The 14,802-nt window shown below is 39.3% G+C and overlaps 1 protein-coding gene across 4 annotated transcripts in view; it reads right to left on the reverse strand.

Annotated features, from left to right (window-relative positions):
- LOC147180959 (retinal-specific phospholipid-transporting ATPase ABCA4-like) overlaps positions 1-14,802 on the reverse strand; it is a 35,831-nt gene that overhangs the window by 20,460 nt on the left and 569 nt on the right. For all 4 annotated transcript variants that reach the window (XM_086075481.1, XM_086075473.1, XM_086075465.1 and 1 more), the window contains exons 2-14: positions 12,614-12,717; positions 12,438-12,531; positions 10,705-10,846; positions 10,464-10,600; positions 8,939-9,066; positions 8,574-8,771; positions 7,897-7,986; positions 5,974-6,214; positions 3,522-3,661; positions 3,295-3,411; positions 2,654-2,851; positions 1,024-1,229; positions 207-383 (exon numbers count right to left, since the gene is read on the reverse strand). In XM_086075481.1, the coding sequence (XP_085931607.1) occupies positions 207-383; positions 1,024-1,229; positions 2,654-2,851; positions 3,295-3,411; positions 3,522-3,661; positions 5,974-6,214; positions 7,897-7,986; positions 8,574-8,771; positions 8,939-9,066; positions 10,464-10,600; positions 10,705-10,846; positions 12,438-12,531; positions 12,614-12,679 (1,934 nt within the window). In that variant the 5' untranslated portion in view covers positions 12,680-12,717. The remainder of the gene's footprint in view (positions 1-206; positions 384-1,023; positions 1,230-2,653; positions 2,852-3,294; positions 3,412-3,521; positions 3,662-5,973; positions 6,215-7,896; positions 7,987-8,573; positions 8,772-8,938; positions 9,067-10,463; positions 10,601-10,704; positions 10,847-12,437; positions 12,532-12,613; positions 12,718-14,802) is intronic.

Genomic DNA, 14,802 nt, shown 5'->3' on the forward strand with positions numbered 1-14,802 from the left:
GTATTTAAGTAATTAGTTACCAACTTAGCTACCTAGCTAGTTAACTAATGACTACTAGCTAGGCCTCTTGGATAGATAGCATACTAGTTACCTACCTATTTAGTACAGTCGCTAGCTAGCTAACTAGTTACCTACTTGCTTAGCTAGGTAGCTTAACTTAGTTAACTATGTTCTCTCGAGATATCAAACTAGCAGTGCAGACTCACAGGTCATCCACGTAGCAGGGGTAGGGCATCTGCTGCACGTAGACCCCGAGTGGCCAATCGTGGCCCGTGTGAACTTTAATGATGCCGTGTTCGATCATGTCCAGCAGGTAGGCAAACCCCCCCCAGATGTACCTCTGGTCCTCCAGGGGGTCCGCCCTAGGGCCCGGGTCCCAATACCTGGAGACATAGGGAGAACACTAGCTACTGCAAACTTTTATCAGCTCTTTGGCTGTGGTGTGTTTTTTGGCTGGTTGATTAGTTTGTTTGGTGTGTTAGATGCATCTTTACAGTTGCTAGTTACTTATTGAGCTATAATTTTTGTTATCTAGCATATATCTAAACTTATCTACTTACTGTAGTTAGCTAGCTAGTCACACATATACTGACTTAGACAGCAAGCAAGTTACCTTCTTACTAGTTACGTAGCTGACTAGATATCTAGTCAGTAGCCAGCAAGCATGCTAGCGTAGTTACTTACAGTCGTTAGTCTGTAAGTTACATAGCTAGCCCGTAACTTACTTAAGTATAATAAGATATTTCCCCCTTTTTTTCTTCTTCTCTTGACTTTTCTTTGAGTTAATTTATATCACACTAAATGGAAATGCCGTTGGTGTAAGCATTCATACCAAACAAAATGTCAGGATTGGTCAGAAAGGCGAGATATTAGTTTTCTCAGTCAAAAAACTCAACAGTTCCAAAATATCAGACATTTTTGGGAGATCAAAGACAAGATCGCAATCCGAAAGGCAAGGATGTCACGGTAGCAACAGAAAAGCACACCTTCCATTCAGACTGCGCTGATGTTATCCCCACTAACCTGTCTTTGACCTTGTTGGTGCGCTCCACAGCGTCGATATCCATTCGGATCTTGTATTTGACGTGCGGCGGGACACTCGTGGTCCAGGGATACATGTCGGCGAAGACCACGCCAGCCCAGAACTTGTTCTCCTCCAGCAGGTACAAGGCCTGGTGAATCATTTGCGACTCGTCCGTGTAGGCCACAAACTTGTCCAGGTTGATGCACTACAGTCACAAAAGACAAGGTTGACAGCAAGCCGAGATAATGGTGCTGAGTCATATGATGCGGTTTGGGTTGCTGTAGATGATGAAAAATGAGTAGGCCCTGCTGCACCAAACAGTCATGGTCAACGGAACAGTCCAAGACTTGTCAGTTCAAACCCTCAACAGCACTGTGACCTCAGCAAATTTCGTGAGACTTCAAATCAAGAATGAACTCGACAAGTGTTGTTGTGATGTTTCAGTATGGTTTGTTGGCTGTGCGGAATTGACAAAAATCTGAATTCATTAAATTGTGAAATGCAAAATTCAATAAATAACCTAATTAATTAATTTAGTTACTTTGTTCAGCTAGTTTCAAACTTAGGTTAAATACTTTATTAGCAATAACATTAGTCACTTTCTTGTTAGTTAGTTAGTTGGGCAAGAAGTTCAAAAGTTGTTGACTAAACTAAGTTAGTTACCTTCTGAGCTACCAATCTACTACCTATCTACTTACTACTTTGGTTAGCTTTTTATTAAGTTATTTAGGCTAATTACCTTATTACTTGGCTAGTTATTTAATAAATTAGATATCTATCACGCTAACCAGCTATTTATTTTGTGAGTTAACTTGAAAACTAGCTCACTTAGTTAGTTGCTAGTTACCTGTAGTTAAATCTTGCACTTCACACACACATGTAACAGCCTGTGAAAATTCCCAAGACATGCAATGAACCACGATCCTATTCCACAGTGTGTCCAATGTGACCATTCAGATGACTGTAGATGAGCGAAATCCCGTCCCATCCAAATGTGACAGGATGAAAGAGCCTAATGGATACATATGTTCCAGCACTTGACAGAGGGCGGGTGTGCCCTGTAGCAGTACAATGGTGGCCGACGGCTATGTCTAATTGGCTGAATAAATGTGTCACATTCACATTTGTTTGTGTGGAGGATGGATGCAACCATTTGTCCCGCTTTTATTCATGTTAGCGTGTGACAGCTCGTGACAGCAGGATACCTTCCAGCCTTCACCCTCCCCATGGTGGGAGATTAGTTCCTTGGCTCGATAGTTTGGTAGCCTACAGTAGCAAGCTAGAGAGTTACTTGGGCTAGTAGCTGGCAATTTACTTCCTGACTTAAGCTATCTAGCTACCCAGGTTAGGTAGCTAGACAGAGAGTTACTTATTTACTTAGCTAATTAGTTATTTAGGTTTAGTATTAGGCTTTGTGTTTTATTTAAAAAAAAGTTTTAGTTTATTCGTTTTTTTAGTTGTTACCTTATGACGTTTTTTTAACATAAAAAAACAAACAAACAAACATTTGTTTATCGTTACCTTATTAGTTATTTAGGTTGATAGCAATCAAGTTATTTGGCTTGGTTGCTTGAGATCAAGACGGATGGACAGACAGACAGACAGACAGATAGTTCTTGTTGTTCTCACCTCAGCATACTGGTTGATGGTGCGTATGATTTGGTCAGTGACGTTGAAAATATTCCTCCAGTCGAAGCTGGGCATTCCTTCCCCTCGCCGCTCCTCCGGGCCACCGTAAAGGAAATTGAGAATGTCTCTGGTGGTCACGTTGGCATCCTCCAGGCTATTGTCCACAAAGTTCATCACCGTGGGGTTTGCCAGTGTGTCCTGTGGCCATCACATGTACAAATATATGAAGCATGCCTCGGTAAAAGCAAAGGATGCAAGCAGGTTGCTTATTTAGTGATAAAGTTAGATAGTTGGTTGCTTAGTTAGTTAGTTATCCTGGTAGCTAGCGATATATTTCCTGACTTAGTGGCCAGCGCACTTTAGAATCAAGAACAGAGCAAGTGTTTGAATTGAATTAGCCAGATAGCTTAGGTGGCTAGACCGAGAGTTCCTTACTTATTTACTTAGATAGTTAATAAGGTAGGTAGGTAAGTAGCTACTTAGCTAGTTAGCTTGTTCATTTGTTCATTTGTTGCTAGGCACAGTTCATAGGCTCAATTTTAAATGCCCTATGGGTCAATGAAGAATTACTGAGTTGGAATTCAGATGTTGAGTATGTTCATGGGTGAGTAATATTTGAAATCCTTGTTTTCAAGTCTTACTCTGATCATGTTCATCTGCACGCTGTCGTGGAAAAAAGCCCACAGCTGAGGTCCCACCTCTTCCCAAATCTTGCCAAAATTGTGCAGCCTCTCCAGCTCCTCAAAGGTGGTGTTGGCCTGACGCACGCACGCACGCACACACACACACAAAACAAACAGTGAGCATGATTAAAGAGTCAGAGGAAAGGGGTGTCAGATGGGTCCGGCTGGCGGCGGGCCTTCCTTACGCTTTTTAATATCTTGCGGACGGCAGGGGAGTCAGGAGTGTATAGGATCTTTCCCATCAGCAGGGGCTTGATAGAATTCCAAACCACTTTGGTGACCGGGTTAGATTCCAGCGTCTGCATCAGGCTGTTGCAGAAGGCAGCTGCAAACATCAAAGATACAATTCAATGTAATGGCGGAGGACAAGTCAAAGTGGACAATCTGTGAGTTAATTGGATTTAGGTAAAGATTTTAGCTCTGAAATTGAATTTAGGAATAGAGGTTGGGTCTTAATTTGAATTTAGGCAGTATTTTGGGTTATTAGCTGAATTTGGCAGAGTTTGAATTACATTTGAATTTAGGAAGATATGTTTGATCCTAAACTGAATTTAGGCAGACAATGGTGGGTAGGTAGTAGAAATAGTTTCATACGTATGTGACCATTTGCATTGACGTCACGTGATCACGTGACCGCCCTATGACGGACGGCGGAAGGAAATGATTGTTGAATGGAAGTGGACGTGACCCGGAGCGACTTAGTGACCTAGCGACTGTTTTTTTACGAATTAAAAGTTATTATTGCCCATAGAGCCATGGAATCTACTAGATCGCTAGTTTGAAAACAGCCCCTTACCTTCTGTTGCCTGCTGTTTTTACCAAGTTAATCAAATAGCTGACTTTGCCGGAATTCACGACCTTTATCATTATGTAGTCAATGCCGTCTCTCCTCCTTACACCAGGGCTGATTTAAAAGCTTGTCGCTGGCTGGGTCTCTGGGACGAGATGCTACGCTCACACCGGGGGACAATATACCTCGTAATGCTAAGGTAAAACTTGTTTTGTCATGCTAACTGACTTATTTTTACATAGTGCGTTCTATATTGAAACGCTGTGATGATGTTATGTTACTAGAATGGAACAAATGACTATCGTGGTGGCAAGCTATGCAGTCATTTCATGAATCTGACTCCGGCTCCAGAGTGAAAAACTCCAAGCACAAAGACGAAATCCCACATTATTAAACAGTCAAATGCACTTAATAGTTTTGAAGAAGGTACATTTTAAAACTAAGCTGTGCGCTCGTGCAGTTGGCGTAGACGCTAACTATCTGGCTCGTTAATGTGATCTGAAACACGCAATTCGACACCTCTGTTACAATCTTTGTTAGAGTGTCCATTTACTAATAAAATGTATGAACATTTATCTACTAACCTCGCAAAAAATGATCACTGCAAATCCGTGAATACTTTGTGGGCTGCCAGTTCTTTCTGTTGATTGCTGCTATCAATCTACGCCTTTTGTCTTCATTAGTAGGTATGCGATAAAAAGCAACATTCGGTTTACTCCTTTGACTGTCTGTACAACTGACCGCAAAGCAAGATATGACCATTTTATAAGATAATCAATTAGATAAAGGACTTTCCGATGTATGAGATTCAATGGTTACAATACAGGCAAGTGGCTCTTTTGCCGTCCAGCGTCCCGGAGGGGGCTTCCAATAAGGCCAGTGACGTCACGTGCTAAAGGTTAATGCAGGCAGGCAGCAAGTAGGCAAGTAGCAAAATAGTTAGTTAGTTAGTTAGTTAGTTAGTTAGATAGATAGATAGATAGATAGATAGATAGATAGATAGATAGATAGATAGATAGATAGATAGATAGATAGATAGATAGATAGATAGATAGATAGATAGATAGATAGATAGATAGATAGATAGATAGATAGATAGATAGATAGATAGATAGATAGATAGATAGATAGATAGATAGATAGATAGATAGATAGATAGATGTCACCCCCTGTCAACATCCTGGGTGACATTAGATAGACAGGCAGGTAACTACCTAGTTAGTTAATTAGTTAGTTAGTTAGTTAATTAGTTAGTTCGTTAGTTAGTTAGTTCTAGCTACTCAATTAGCCAGATAGTTCAATTCTTGGTTAGTTAGGTACCTACCCAGTTAGTACATGACTTAAACCGATATAGTTCATCTGGTGGGTATGGTACAAATCTATAGTATACATAGGAAAGTTCGTTTTAAGTTATTTAGTTACATGTGTATTTTTCCATGCAGTCAGGCAGTCAGTTATGTAGGTGGGTAAGCAGCAAAATAGTTAGTTAGTTAGTTAGTTAGTTAGAACTAGCTACTTAATTAACCACATAGATAGTTCAAATATTGGTTAGTTAGGTATCTACCCAGTTAGTACACGACTTAAACCAATATAGTTAATCTTGGTATGGTACAAACCTATAGAATACATAGGAAAGTTAGTTTAAAGTTAGCTAGTTACATGTGTATTTTGCTATGCAGTCAGGCAGTTATGTAAGTAGGTAAGCAGTACAATAGTTAGTTAGTTAGTTAGTTAGTTAGTTAGTTAGTTAGTTAGTTATAGTTTAATTGTTCCACGTAGGTGACTTATATGTATAAGTGAATAAATAACCATGTTTGTCAGATATTTTGTTGGGAAGCTGAACTCACTGGTCGTATGGTCATACACGTATGTGTCGCGGGTGCGGCTGCCGTTGACACCCAGGAACACCTTGTAGTTGTTGTCCTCATACCAGTTGAAGGAAAGCACGCGCGCGCCGCCGCCCTCCGGGTATCCGCAGAAGAGGCTGGACATGGACGCCGTCAGCTCTGAGAAAGAGGCAGGCCCGCCGGCTCGGAAAAGAGAAGTGACTGCTTTGATGAGCGCCCCGGAGTTGTCACGCTGCATCAACTGATGGGAGTGGAAACGATGAAAAAAACGTATATAGTTTGGTTTAGTTTGAAAAATAAAAACAATTCATAATAAACTAAATTAAAAATACAGTACTGTATATGCAATAATAGCAAAATAAAATAAATACATAAGAAAACATAATAATAAAAAACTATTCATAATAGACAAACTAAATTAGAAATACAGTATATGCAATAATAATTGTAAAAACGATTTAAATAAAAATAAATACATAAGAAAACATACACATAAAAAAACATTAAGAAAAGCATTTAAAACAAAAATAGACCCAAATATAAAAATAATTGGATATTTAATGCAAAAAATAGTAAAACGTTTAGCACACCTTTATGTATCAATTTGGTATTTCTATACAGTATTTGTGGTATACGCAGGGCTGTAAATTACCACCGGCCAACCCGCCAAATGTGGGTTAAAATGTATTTTGGTGGGTGGTCATAAAAATGTACTAGCCAATTTGGCTGGTATTGCATGATGCATTCGCCAAATTGACTAGTAAATTGTTATGACCACCCAAATCATACTTAGTCTCCAAACTTTTGTCTATAGTTCCTCAAAATGATTTTGTAATATTTTTTTATCATATTTTGTTTGTTTTTTCAAAATGTACTATGTTGTAATGTTTTTCTCATATATTTTCAGATATTTGATTACGTTGGTCTTTTTCCCGTTTTGATGATGTCACCCGCTCATTCCGAAGAATACGTGAAGTCACACAGGAAGCGTTAAAGCTGGCCTGTCTGTCACCATGGCAACGTGCAGGTCCCACTGAGCAGGATGTGTCATCTCCGTGGAATGTTATCCCACCCACTCACAATTCTTTCTCACTCATCTGGCCTAAGGTGATGAGGATGATGATGACTCCTGCCACTCCCACCTCCTCCAACTCTACCCCCTCCAATGTCCACCCCTCCCTTGGGACGCACGGTGAACGTGCTGAATCACACACGCACACACACGGAATTGCTTGGAACGATCCACAATGTGATAACATGACATGGAGTCAACATGTCATTATCGGTAAACCTTTTTGATTTGACACTCTCAAAGAGGGTATTACTATTCATGTAAAAATATTTTTTATTTTCAGATTCAAGATTAGTTTATTGATCCCGAAAAGGACAATTGCCCCAGTCACAACAAGGTCCGCCCCTTGAAAGAGGGGCACATTATGAACTTGGAAAAAACTAAGCAGGTAAAGCTACATAATAAAAGACATAACACAACTGTTAGTGCTTCTGTTTTGTATGTATCATGAAAAGCAATAATGATTTGTTATAAAATTATTTATAATTATTATTTAAATGAATTCGTAACCAGGTTCAGATCCAGTTAAAATACAGCCTCTCGCATATAAGATACAATTTTATATTATATATGAAATAAACACCAAAACCAAATTATCCTGAGCTTAAAACTGACTTTGAAGGGAAATAAATCCAGTTTCCCATCTCAAAAACTGTAGACATTGCGATGCAAGCAAACAAAGGCATGCGCTCCTTGGCGGAGGTAATAAAAGGACCACATTGACCCTAATGATACAGGGGGAGTGAAGAGGCTAAAAATAGCCTGCAGGACCTCAGGAGTGGGTGGATGATTGGATTGGGCGCGGTGGGATCTTAAAGGAAGCCACAGCGGTGCATTGTGGGATACCTCACCTCTCGGATCTTCTCTGATGTCGCCCTGAGGACACGACCCCACTGCCTCAGGTCCACCCCGTCGGAGGCGCTGTCCATGACGCGCGGCAACTGAGGGGAGAGGATATGTTGATTCATCAACTATTTTGTTCAAGGGAAGCGGGCCGAGGTGATGTTGGGAAAGCGCCGGAGACAAACACGTAACGTCCTTCCTGGGCCTGGCGCATTCCTTACAAACAAATAGTAGGAGGAGGAAGCGGAAGTGAGGCTGAAGAGGGATTGTTGGAGGAGGAAAGTTGTAACGAGGCGCGCCGGGGTCAACGTGCTTCATAATTCTCTGTAAAAGCTGACCTTCAATTTGATTAGGAAAATATGTAGAGTGGAGTCATGTGCAGAAGTTTAAATGACAAGCTTGTTATTTCCTTTATTGCTATGTTTTGTGTAGTGAAGTAGCAATCATTTCAAAAGCAAAAAAGGATTCGATTATGAGCATGGTGTACAACTGCGTTAATCTGTCAGCCAAGACAGGACGTCGCGGGTCACGCCTTAGCGCGTGTGGGCGGGGCCCAGTGTAAGCCCATTACAGAAACAGGGGCAAGACGGATAAAGCCTGAGTCACCCGCTGAGCACTTCTACCCACTTTATGAGGTACACTAAATGGGGACGCGCGAGGGCCGACGGCACGACGCGACTCTCACCAGTCGGAAGATCTTGAAGAAGTCCACGTTGGCGTAGAGCGCGTCCTCGATCTTCTGCAGCCGCGGCTGGCTGAGGGCGCACATGGCGTTGCGCACGACGTGGAGGCCGCCGCGGCTCGGGAAGACGATGAAGCGCTCCAGCAGCGCCTGGCTGCACGCGATGTCCTTCAGCTGGAGGTCCGGGATGCCTGATGCAAACTGCCGGCAAACAAAATAAAAATGAAACATATATCAAATCAAATAAAGAAGAAAGAAATGTCACCTTTATTCCTCTCATCTGATCATTATACGCTGCGAATTATATCTGCTACGACCCAGTGGTTAGCATTAGCAATAGCATTGGCAACACCCAAGCCTCAAGTCACCTGTTCTATTCGTATCTGAGCGTTGGTCAGCTGGTAGACAACAGACTCGGGGAGCTCGGCGTCTCGCAGCAAGAACGCTGTTAGAACCTCGTCGTCCTTCAGGATGTCCTCGATCTTCAGACCGTGACCTGAACGCAAAAACAACGAGCACTGTGCTGAGACACGTTTTATTTTGATTTCTAATCCTTGTTTGTTTCCTCGAAGCTGTCAAAAAAGGACTTTGAAATAAATTTATGTCTATTTGTGCTATTGTTGGTTCTACTTCCTGTTTTGTTCCTTTGATAGGATTTTACGTCAGAGCAGGTATCATCCAAATTTCTGTTTGGATCTTATGTGACTGATGTCATGCATTTGTGTACATCAATTTGTGCTTTTATTTTGGTAGATTTAGATTTAGAGTTCCTGTTTTTGTTCCCTTGATACGACTCAACAGGAGTGGTTTTTGCAAACAAAAGATTTTGATTGGAATCTTCTTTTACTGGTAGGGCGCATTTTTGTACATTTGTTTATGTTATTCCTGGTTTTATTTTGGTAGGATTCTACTTCCTGTTGTGTTCCCTTGGCAAGACTTTAAGCAACAACAGCAAAAATATTTTAATCTTATGATAGTAGTAGTGTTGCACATTTGAGCCCACACTCTAAACACACTTGGGTGAAAAATAGACCGATCCTCTACTTGGGTCTATTTGACACGATTCTATGTTAAGAAATGGGTCTTTTAGTGTAAAACAACTCATAAATATTGGTCAGATCCTTTCCTTGGGTCAAAAAATTGGGTCATTTTGTATATTACAACCAATCAATCCAGTCAATTTGACCAATAAAGTGGGTCGGTCCATTTTTGATCCATAATTGGGTTACTTTTGACCCAACGGTTTTTAGAGTGCATTTGTTAGATTTTTGTGTACTTTTATTTATTTATTTCTGTTTTTTGTGTGCAAAAAGTCTTGTCCACGATCTTGTGCGATCGATGAGTCTCACCCAGACCCATTTTTAAACAACTTTTTGTGAACAAAGCACTTTGATTTTGACCGGTGTCATGAGTTTGTGATTGTCTGTGGTTTTATTTTGGTAGGTTCATACTTCCTCTTTTTGTTCCTATGCCGTTGATAGGACTCAAAGCCAGAGCCAGTATTGACCAACGTTCTGTAACCGACTTTGATTTAGATTTTATCCAACCAATGTACTGCATTTCAGTCCATATGTTTGTGCTATTAATGTTTTTATTTTGGTTGTTTTCTACTTCCTGTTTCTGTTCACTCACTATGACTTTTAGCTGGAGCTAGTACTGTATTGACCAACTTTTTGTGAACAAAGCATGTTTTGATCTTCTGTGACTAGTGCAGCATATTTGAGTCCAACTGTGGTTTTATTTTGGTAGGTTTCTACTTCCTGTTTTTGTTCCAATGCCCTTGATAGGACTATAAACCAGTAACTTTGTTTAAAAAAAAAAGGGATTTGATTTGGATCTGAGTGTTTGAGGGTGTGTATGGGGTGGATAGCTGTCACCCGATCTCCATCATACCTGACATGACGGCCGGATTGTTGCGTAGCGTGTCCATGAAGTCGGAGAATGTGGACACCTCCTGCCACAGACGTCCCAGCTGGTGCACCTCCGTGTCGCTGAACATCTCCAAGATGTCCGTGTAGAAGCGGGACAATCTGAAGCGGCAACAACAAAGAAAAGACGTCAAATGAACTGGGTACCAGGATTGGGCAAGCCTGGCCCAAAGTGATGATGATAAAGAATGAAGTCAGTCACTCACACTGAATTGTTGTAGTTGGAGACGACCCCCGGAAACTCTCCTCTGGTGGGGTGTCTGAAGCAGGGGTTGTTAGCATTGCAGAAGATGCCCTGGATCCAAGGAAGGACGCCCGCAGACGGCATGGCCTTGTTGGGGAAATGACCTGGAACCAGCATGTGGGAAGAATGACATAGATAGCTATGCTAAGCTAGCAAGGATTAGCACAACAGTGTCACATCATATGACATGTTGTCACTCTGCAATGGCGTGTGGTCCATGTTTACCTCAGTCCAAGTAAGACGCTAATGTTGACACTTTGATATGCTCTTTTGAACTATATAGCTAACCAAAACAGCAGCACCTTATCAACTATGTAATCTGACTTTTTTCTCTCCAAATTAATGGTCTTTGGTTGTCGGAATTTTACAGTTTCTTTTCTCCAGCATATTCAAGTGTAGAGTTTTGTTGTATTAATATACTGGCTAAGTAAACTTGCTGCTGTTTTATTTCATCTCTTTTGCTTTGCTTTTGACACCTTTCTTCACCAATTGGCTGGGAACCATCCGATGCTTCTTCCGGTGAGACGTGTGGAATCATTTTTGGCTCAACTTCCTAAATGTGATTCCAGATCACATCAACAGAATATGATTTGATTCAAGTGATTCAAGTCATATTTTTTCATGAAAAAACGAATGCATTTTTTGTTGTTGTAGGTAAAAAGTTCAAATATTTCAGGGGGGAAAAAAGCAGAAGTTTTTTTTCCTGAATACCTTAACATTAACATACTAAGAACATTTAGTCTTTCTACATAAACGTGTATTTATTTATTTTTTAGATAAATGTAAAAAAATTCTAGATACAAATTATATATATATATATATATATATATATTGAGAAAAAGGTATAATATTATCAAAAAAAGTAATTTAAAAAAAAAAGGAAGCATTTTTCTAGATTAAGATATTTGAAATAGATAAAAATTGCTATATTTTTTAAATGTACATATTTGGAATATGGTAAAATGTCAAGACGTTTTTTTTTTTAACAGTACAGTGGATCCCACTATTCATCATGGTGATAGTGACCAAGCCCAACCGCGAATGCCATACAGCCTTGAATAATTAACACTCGCTTTTAATTGCCATGAGAAAAAAAACGGGGCGGTTTCCCCTCAAAAGCTGTTCCCTTGTCGCTTAATGTCACTCTTCGTTCTTTGGTGGATTCCCAACATGGCCACAAAAAATGCAGCCACAAAAAATGCCGAGATATTGTCAACTACCAATCAGAGGAAAGCATATTTGCACGTCCATTCACATGCCAGCCAAATTAACCAACTAAAAAACCTTGAAATAACATTCCAAGATAGTACCATCTCAAATGATCTTGCAAACCCAACGAAAGACCATCAAAGATCATAAAAACATTTTTTTTAAACCATTGTGCAAAGGGATATTTTAACAAGTTAATATCTCAGATCAATTGTAATCTGTCGATGTTTAAAAACTCCTTTGCTAACCAAAACAACAGCACCTACCAAAAACACCTAAAGTAAGTGCAGAGTCTTGATGTATGCTTGTTTAGCACTCCAGGAGACTTTGACTCACTCCGCAATATTGTTATTCATGTTTTTGTTCCCCATTTTCTCTATAACAGCACTTACCGTTTCATTTCGAACCCACGTTATACCACTAATGTTTATAACTATTGAATCAATGCCTCCTCCCCCCCCCCCGTCTGCAGTCGCATGCTCTTACATTCATGTTGCTGGTAGAGCGGGTTGGCCTTCCTCAGCCACACCAGACCGATGAACAGCAACACGGGCCACAAGAGCTCCACCAGGAAGCGGATCTGCAACAAACCAGCTCATTCGAAACAGAAAGACTTTGAAACAGGAGCTAAAGAGCTCGACATGGACCGTTTGTGATGTTACCTTCTGCCTTTTCCGCAGGGTCCAGTTCTTCCAGAGCAACAGGCGGATTTGAGAGCCCGGCTTCATGGCTCCCCCTCAGATGGAGTCATGTGACTTTGCAAAACCTATGGAAACAAGTTGGCAGGCTCCGTTTTGAATGCCTCGGCCCAAAATCTTCCCTTTCGTCGTAAAACAGATCCACAAAACAAGACACACAAAACCTGAAATAAACGATTATTTTTATTCATACAGTACTGTATATGCTATCATCCAGATGAGGTCAAGATAGCCATTGTTGCCTTTCTGAGTTTGATTGGTTGGGAAAGATCACATGGTTCTTCTAGTGATCCGTGCAGTCCGTGTTGGCTCAAGTCAGCAAATGTGGTTCAAGGAACCCCAACAGAACATGAACATATAATCAAGTCATATTTGCCAAGAAGAAAAAAAGATGATTTTCCTGTATTTTTTATTTCAAGAAATACATTTGTAATTTTTCTAGATTGTAAGGTTGTAGTTTTTTAGATTTCTTCTTCATAAATGTTTCATTTATTCTAAATATAAATGACTATTGGCATGTTTTATATATTTTTTCTACACAGGAAAGGTGCAATTGTGAATTCAGCATGACTAACGTATTTCTTCTAGATATAGTTGTAATTTTCCTGATAAAATGTTGCATTATATAATGAGGAAATTACAGGTTGGAATATTACTAACTAAGTCATATTTTTCTAGACAAAAACAAACAAAAATAAATAAAAATTGAGAACGCGTATCATTTTAGGTTAAAGGTAATTGGCGAGGGAAAAAGATGTTTCTAGAGAAAAAGTTGTACTTTCTAAATTAAGGGTTATATTAACATAAAGAAAAGTCTTCCTCAAACATGACAAAAAGTCCTCAATTGTCTAGTTACTAATTATTTTAAAAAGCCTTTTAAATAAGAAAGGCGTACTTTTCTCAAAAACTATTGCAAAGTTGTATTTTCTAGATAATTTATTTTTATTATTATTATTTATTATTTTATTTTATTTTTCCACATGACCAGTAATAATATTGCGATAAAAATCTTTTTTCTAGAGAAAAAAAAGTTTGTGTATTCCTAAGTCTTATTTTCTAGACAAGACAAAAAAGTTTCTAGATAAAAGCTCATTTATTAAGTAGACTGTGTTTTTTCTGGTCAAGAAAGTGGAATTTTTTTCTAGATAAAAGAGTGTAAAGTTACAAGAAAAAGCTAGATTTTCATATATTTTTTCTTGATAAAAAAAGCCGTACTTTCGATTCTGAATAAATAAAAGATATTTTGCCCCAGATTAGAAAGTCATGTTTTCCCAGGTACTAAATGGTACTGTAATTGTCATAATATTCCAAGTCGTTCTAATATTCCCGAGCACACAATCAAGCCAGAGAGTTTGCTCAGAGAGAAGTTACAGTGGCGGCGGGCTGCCTTCTGTAACCGCCCATTCGGTTGTGATTGAGAGACAAAAACAGGACAGAGCAACAAGAAATGATGTTTTGGTTTTGGCCAAGCGAACACAACATGTGGTGGAGGGTTTGTCTACCGTTGGTGGATGTAGCGTGAGTGAAGGTTTAAATGCAGACCTCAGAACAATAACATGAATGCAACGTTATAAAAACGTGTAAATCCCGGCCAGGTAAGACGCAGATGACAAGAGTACATGAGTAATTTGTTTGGACAAGATTATGATGTCATGCAGAGGGCGCAGGTGGGAGAAAATGAGCATCTGTCAAAAAAGTGTGATGAGGCCGGAAAACAAAAATGCTGGCACACCTTACAATGAAAAAAATACCAGTTTCAAGGTCATATATAGGCAGAACATAAATTTAAACAAATTTGATTAGAATTGTTTTTAAAAAAAAATTGGGAGAAAGTTGTAGTAATACACGAAATTGTAAGAGAATTAAGTTGTTTATTTTCGGTCAGAATTAGAAAGTTGTATATTTTGACAATGAAGTTGTATTTTTTCAAGAAAAAATGTTGGACAAGTATAAAGTATAATATTTCCTTAAAATAATACTTTATGAAAATTTAGTTGTACTGTTTTCTAGAAAAAAAACTTCAGAGTCAGAATATTACCTGAGAGAAGTCATATTTTTTTAAAGAAAAAAAAATCTAGATTGGTGTAACTTGTAATTAGCCTGCAAAAAAAAAAAATTGTGATAAGTCAGAATGTCATGAGAATAATACGGGG

Source organism: Leptonotus elevatus, chromosome 1 (genome assembly GCF_054856555.1).
Source record: "Leptonotus elevatus isolate MCC_2025b chromosome 1, RoL_Lele_1.0, whole genome shotgun sequence".
Classification (NCBI taxonomy): Eukaryota; Metazoa; Chordata; class Actinopteri; order Syngnathiformes; family Syngnathidae; genus Leptonotus; species Leptonotus elevatus.